The 6,276-nt window shown below is 43.8% G+C and overlaps 1 protein-coding gene across 1 annotated transcript; it reads left to right on the forward strand.

Annotated features, from left to right (window-relative positions):
• The first annotated feature begins 327 nt into the window (after positions 1-327).
• ppp1r8a (protein phosphatase 1, regulatory subunit 8a) lies at positions 328-6,276 on the forward strand. Its single transcript, XM_076301034.1, has 7 exons — positions 328-386; positions 971-1,031; positions 1,512-1,665; positions 2,152-2,369; positions 3,591-3,735; positions 4,699-4,763; positions 5,063-6,276. Exons 1-7 carry the CDS (start codon positions 337-339, stop codon positions 5,426-5,428), a joined length of 1,059 nt encoding a protein of 352 aa, XP_076157149.1. The 5' UTR covers positions 328-336; the 3' UTR covers positions 5,429-6,276.

Raw genomic sequence — 6,276 nt, forward strand, 5'->3', positions numbered from 1 at the left:
GACTTGATTTGTGCTACATGTTCCTCAGGGGAATAGAATATAATTTATATTTTCAACATGTTAAATGTTTCAACATGTTTCATTTCAAAAGGGGATAGGCCTAATGGGTATTTAATTTTTGTATTCTTTGGATCTTTGATAGACCTGGCAATAAAACATACCAACTGTATTACAAACTGTTCTTCCCTTTTTAACCTGCCAATATTAGACTTCATTAAGAAGTTACTATTCTATTCCCAAATTTAAATTATAATCATTTTGGGACTCCTCTTGGGATCACAGGGAATTATTTTGTAAAGTCCGCCAGTTACCCAGAATGCTGTGGGATACTGTAAGATGGCAGCGAACCCAGGCGCTAACACACCTCTTTTCGACTGTCCGTCATGGTAAGTCATGCCAGGCCAGATGTTGAAAAATTGCTACACGCCTTCATGAATCCTTCAACCAACTTATCTAGTACTGTACTTGTACGTTGCAAAAACCAGTAACTGGATCGTCACGCATGCCCATTTTCGGTAGCATTTGCTATCCTATTAGCTGGCTAGCAACTCCAAGCACCAAGTTAACGTCAGTGTGCAGTAAGCTAGTAGCTAACTTGTCCCACTTCAGTTGAACATTATATTATTGTAACGTTAACGCTACATGTCACACCTTTTTACTGCTGTATGTGGATTATGAAGCACTCAGGTCTGAGTCATTTTCAGAATAATGCCAAAAACATAATGCCATATATCTCGGTTGCTTGTATGAAAATATTTTCGTATTACAGAATCTTCCAAAGTGTTTGTGCATGTAGATTCATGGCCAATCTTATTGCATTCTTGCTTCGTTATGCATGTTTGTGCAGTAACCGTTATAATGCACAACTGCACAATCATAGCCTATTACATTAATCTTTTGAGTAGGGTTTAGGATAATCACTGTGCTTGTTCGTTACTGTTGGAGCAAATCCATATTGTAATTCCTGCAGGGCAGGCAAACCACCACCAGGTCTCCATCTAGATGTCGTGAAAGGAGACAAGCTCATAGAGGTAAGACGATCTGTCAGCACCTAATACAGATTGCAATCGCTGTTGTGTTGGTGTTGAGGGAGCCTCTGCAACCCTCATGTATTTTCCTGTCCAACTTGCCCCGCCCCCCTCTAGTGTCCCTGACCTTGGTTGCCAAAGGCCTTTTGAACGGTATTTAGGTGGCCTATAATAACATTCATTCTCTGAACATGTGCTCTCTCTCTCTGTCTGCTGGGATGTTTTAAGGTTCATCTGTCTTTCCAAACGGGCCAGTCTCTCAAAAGATTTATCAATGTCAACAAAGTTTGTGTTTATTTTTATTTTTTTTAACATTGTTATCCTTGCTGCACTGCTCTCAGTGATCTAGTGACCCCTGACCCCAAACCATGCACAGACACCATCCATCCCTTACACCTCATTTTGTTTGCTGCGGCCCAGTTGTGTTTATTTTTCACGTCTGAAAAAATATGTATTTTACTCTCTCCCTCTGTCCCTGTGCAGAAGCTAATCATAGACGAGAAAAAGTACTACCTGTTTGGGAGGAACCCTGACCACTGTGACTTCACCATAGATCACCAGTCCTGCTCCAGAGTTCACGCCGCTCTAGTCTACCACAGGCACCTCAAGCGTGTGTTCCTCATTGATCTCAACAGCAGTGAGTGCTGACACACACACACACACACTAATACACACAGACAAACTCTCCATTATTACATTCTCCAGCAAGAAAACAAGGCCACCTAGAAATGTTGTCAAAGGTTGTAGATGACCCTAGCCATCTAAAACATTATGGCCTGTATGGAGAGTTGAACCATAGAGGGTCGATGTCCTTATGAGAGATGCCCTAGTTTTTTGTACACTTTCCTGTGCAAAATATGCTGTCTTATAGAACATGCCCCTGCACATGCACATGCTCCAAAAATGTATATATGTAATTGTTTACTTTCATGGTTAAATCATATTATAGCAATATATCATTTTTGTTTTTGTAAAAATTGTCCCTATTAATGAAAAGTACCACTTTCACTGTGAAGATGTATTGTTGTTTGGGTGGCATATGGATGCTAGTTTACTAATCATGTTGATTTAATAAAACAGCTTGAAAAACAGCTGAGTGTGCCCACTTTGTGCCTGCCTGCAGCCCATGGCACCTTCCTGGGCCACATCCGATTGGAGCCGCACAAGCCCCAGCAGGTGCCCATCGACTCCACCATGTCGTTCGGGGCCTCGACGCGTGTCTACACCCTCCGCGAGAAGCCCCAGAGTCAGCCGAACGCGGCAGCGGGAGACGCCAAGGGGGTGGAGGACGAGGAGCTGAAGGGACTCCTGGGGCTGCCGGAGGAGGAGACAGAGCTGGAGGTAAGCACGTGGAGGAAAATAGTGGACGTAAAATAGCCAGTTTGACGGAGAACGCGCTTGATGGAAAAGTGTGTGTGCGTGGGCAGGGGATAATCTTCATTGTAAGAGATGCAACCACCAACATCAACATTAATCAAAACCATTCATTGTCAAGGTTTAAACTAAATGCTAAATGTACTATGTCATTTATAACATTTCATATCCTTTACATTAATTGCACCATTACCCCCCCCCCCCCCACACACACACACACACACCTTACCCTACCACACACACACACACAAACAATATACCTTTTCAATTACTACTTTTAATGTATTCTTTAAAGTTGAGCTGGCTCTTGAGCACAATCATTTCATTACTTATAATTTTTTTAATAACTCTATAATGACCATAAACTACTTGAACTTGATCATTGTAAATCAAATTAAATTGCTTCTCGCCTATGCAAACGTGCCTTTATACAGATTAATTTAAAAAAAAAAAGTTATAAAGATACTGCATCAATTCGTAATGTATTCCATTATTAGACTATGTGCTTCGTAGCCTGTTGTCTTTTTTTAGTTATATATCTATCTATTTATCTCTCATCCTTTGCGGTACTCATGTAGTGCTATCTTCTCACCAACACAGACCTGCCACTCATCAGCCGGTCACCATAGTCACTGCAAGCAAGCTCGTAGCAACGGAGCTCTCACCTAAGGAGTTGTCATTTTTCCTTACTAAAAGTTGGTCTCAGCAGCTCTTAGAAAACTCTTAGTTAAAAACCTTTAGTGCAATTTAGGAGTACTTTTAAATGCTCCGCAAATAGGCGCTGATATGACTGCATTGTCACTTGCCATGCACATCAGCACCAACATTTTTAACTGACAAGCAATGGATAAACTATGGATGTTATTGAGTGGCGCCGTCAAAAATAGAACTGAATTGTAATCGACATGGCGACAGCAGCAAAGTTTGACACTGGTTTGTGGGGTTGTATTGAAAACAATAAAATCTCAAACTCATATTGGCGCTAATGTGCAAAGCGTGTCAGCTGTAAGATAAAATGCTTTATGAATAAGCTGGTTATGATTTGAAAATAGATAATTATCGGCCTCCATATTTTAGCCACAGAAGACTTTCTTTTCTGCACAGGGATAGAAATGTTCCGTGCAAAGTTTATGTAGAAAGTTGAGTACTAGGGCTGATCAGCTTTCCTTCTCTTCCACTCTCTGTCAGAATCTGACCGAGTTCAACACAGCCCACAACAAGCGCATCTCCACCCTGACCATCGAGGAGGGCAACCTAGACATCCAGCGGCCCAAGAGAAGGCGGAAAAGCTCCAGGGTGTCCTTCAGCGAAGACGAGGAGGTCATCAACCCCGGTACGACAGGGCAGATATGCTCCCCTCAGTCAACAGTAACACACACACGCACACACACACACACACACACTCACACACACACACACACACACACACACACACACACAGACAGACAGACACACTACCTTGTATGGTATTTCTTTATTTTAGTAGTTTACTAGTGTAATCCCTGCACTTCAATAACAGAGCACAGATCTTGACCTATAAAGCCCAGCTTCCCTACATTCTACCAGTACACTGGGAGGTACGCGGCCATTTTGCCCGTCTCACTCTGGTCTGTCAGCATTGTTCTAGTAGAGCATCCATCTGCAGTTTTCAGCTGATGCTCCAGAATGGTCACATAGCCAAAAAAGATACTGCTTCCAAAGCACTGTGTCAGCAGCTAAACATCGCTGCAGTGAGCCAGCCTCGAAGAACAACTTTGATAAGATATCCTCCTCAGGTTCTCCTCCAGGGACAACAACAACCTGTAATAATGCTCTTTAGTCTTATTATTTAGTTTTTGTGTCCATTAAAAACATGATCGCCTATGCAATGAATCTGCTACACTTTGCTAGACAATACAGTGATGCACTTGGCACTTTGAGCCTGCTACATGTATGAGAACCTGTACATTTGTACAGAACTGTTACCTGTTGCCAAATACTAATACCCAAGGCAGTAGTTGAGGTATTTTCACTTGCATAAGTGCTCCTTAATCTCTCATTCCTCTCCTGTCTGTGCTTGCTGCTCTGGGCTGAAGTGCTGCTGGCTGTTGAGGTGGTTGTTTATTCGCGTGTAACGGTACATAGAGGTCACGGTTTGGGCTCGTACCCCACTTTGGGCACCACGGTTTAGTATTAGTTTGATTCAGCGGCAAAAAAAAGAGAGGTGTAAACAAAATGTTTGGTGCTGGGCCTGAATCCCCCTGGTGCTGGGCCTGAATTTGTGTGTGTGCTGTGCGGTCTGCCTCTCTCCCCACAGAGGATGTGGATCCCTCAGTAGGGCGTTTCAGGAATATGGTGCAGACTGCAGTGGTTCCTATGAAGGTAACGCTTTAATCCCATAGGTGGGCTAGATGGGGTGAAATGGGTACCAGCCAAGTGTGATTTGTATTTTAATCCCTTTAGCTGTGGCACTATATATTAAGCTGTGTTGGTCTCTTTCTCTCAACAATGCTCTCTTTCAAACACACACTACACTACACTACACTACACTACACTACACTACACTACACTACACTACACTACACTACACTACACTACACACATCTCTCACTTTCTCACACTTGCTCACTCTTTCACTCTCTTACACACACACACACACACACACACACACCCTTCTACAGAAAAAGAAGACTGAGGGTGGTGGCGCTCTGGGCCTGGATGACGGCGTTGCGCGGCGGATCCAGAACTTCCCCCTGAGCGCCGGCCTCTACGGCGACCTGCCCCCCACAGCCCACGAGGGCGACAGCCCGCTCAGCGCATCCCAGGGCGGCTCGGCCATCCTGGGGGGGCTCCCCCTGCCCTTCCCCAACCCTGCCCCGGAGGTTGACCTCTCCCCCACCAGCGTCCAGCCCCCAGTGGTCCTCACGGCGGCCCAGGGCCCCACGCCGTACACAGGAGGGCCAGAGGCCCTCAACGAGCCCCGCAAGAAGAAATACGCAAAGGAGGCGTGGCCTGGGAAGAAGCCCACCCCCTCACTGCTGATCTGAGCACAGTCGTCATGGTGTCCTTTGAACACTATGGGGCATGTTGGGAGGCCTGTGTGTTTGTGTGTGTGTGTGTGTGTGTGTGTGTGTTTTGAAGAAAGGACCTTTGGGCTTTTGGACTTCTTGGAAAGATGTGCTGAGAGACTTTGTGTGAAATCAGTTCGCGGTTTTTGTTTGTTTGTTTAATTTCACCGCCTGACGACCCCGTCCTGGTTTTCCATGTTTTTGTTTTGATATCTTGTGTCTAACTTAAGTAGGAGTTTTTTGAGGCTGTGAAATATGAAATTTGCTCTTGTTTTTTTATTTTTTATTTAATTTCCTGACAGGACTTGTTAGGAAGCAAGTCGAGTCGATAGTCGCAACACTCACACTGAAAGTTTAAATTAACTAAAAGACTACACTGTCTGTCTGCCTGCCTGCCTATGTATAAATTCTAAGATTATTACAGCAGTGCTTCTGAACATTACCGTAAGAAAGCGTGGTTCTTGTAAATGAAAGTTTCTAACAGTGTAAAGCTTTGCCAGATTTAGACAATCCACATATTACAAAACATCTTGGGTGAATTAATCTGTTCACCTCTTGTTCATCTATTCACCTCAATTGTTTGTTTTGTCAGCCTTCACCATAAGCTTTGTTGGACTCTTTTGTGCTTAGCTCTCTATAGGGGACACCTCACTGTTACTAAGTACAGACTGCTTGACCTTTGACCTTGACCTTTGTTTATATGAATTAATGAGACATGTCATCCTTACAAACTTGGTGAGGTGGAGCCCTATGATATCAGTTCGGTTATAGTTGTCCCTTTTTTATATTTTTATATCAGAGGGGTTATGAGAGAGAGAGAGAAAGAC

This window comes from Alosa pseudoharengus, unplaced genomic scaffold (genome assembly GCF_046254945.1).
Source record: "Alosa pseudoharengus isolate Yale_2024_CS ecotype anadromous, Long Island Sound unplaced genomic scaffold, YU_APseudo_1.1 YU_APseudo_1.1_scf_23, whole genome shotgun sequence".
Lineage (NCBI taxonomy): Eukaryota > Metazoa > Chordata > Actinopteri > Clupeiformes > Clupeidae > Alosa > Alosa pseudoharengus.

Excerpts from the sequence above, each read along its gene's own strand:
- ppp1r8a (XM_076301034.1), top strand. The coding sequence starts at position 337 with ATGGCAGCGAACCCAGGCGCTAACACACCTCTTTTCGACTGTCCGTCA. Across the intron at positions 2,370-3,590 it reads AGGAGGAGACAGAGCTGGAG|AATCTGACCGAGTTCAACAC; the intron begins GTAAGCACGTGG and ends ACTCTCTGTCAG. Across the intron at positions 4,764-5,062 it reads CTGCAGTGGTTCCTATGAAG|AAAAAGAAGACTGAGGGTGG; the intron begins GTAACGCTTTAA and ends ACCCTTCTACAG.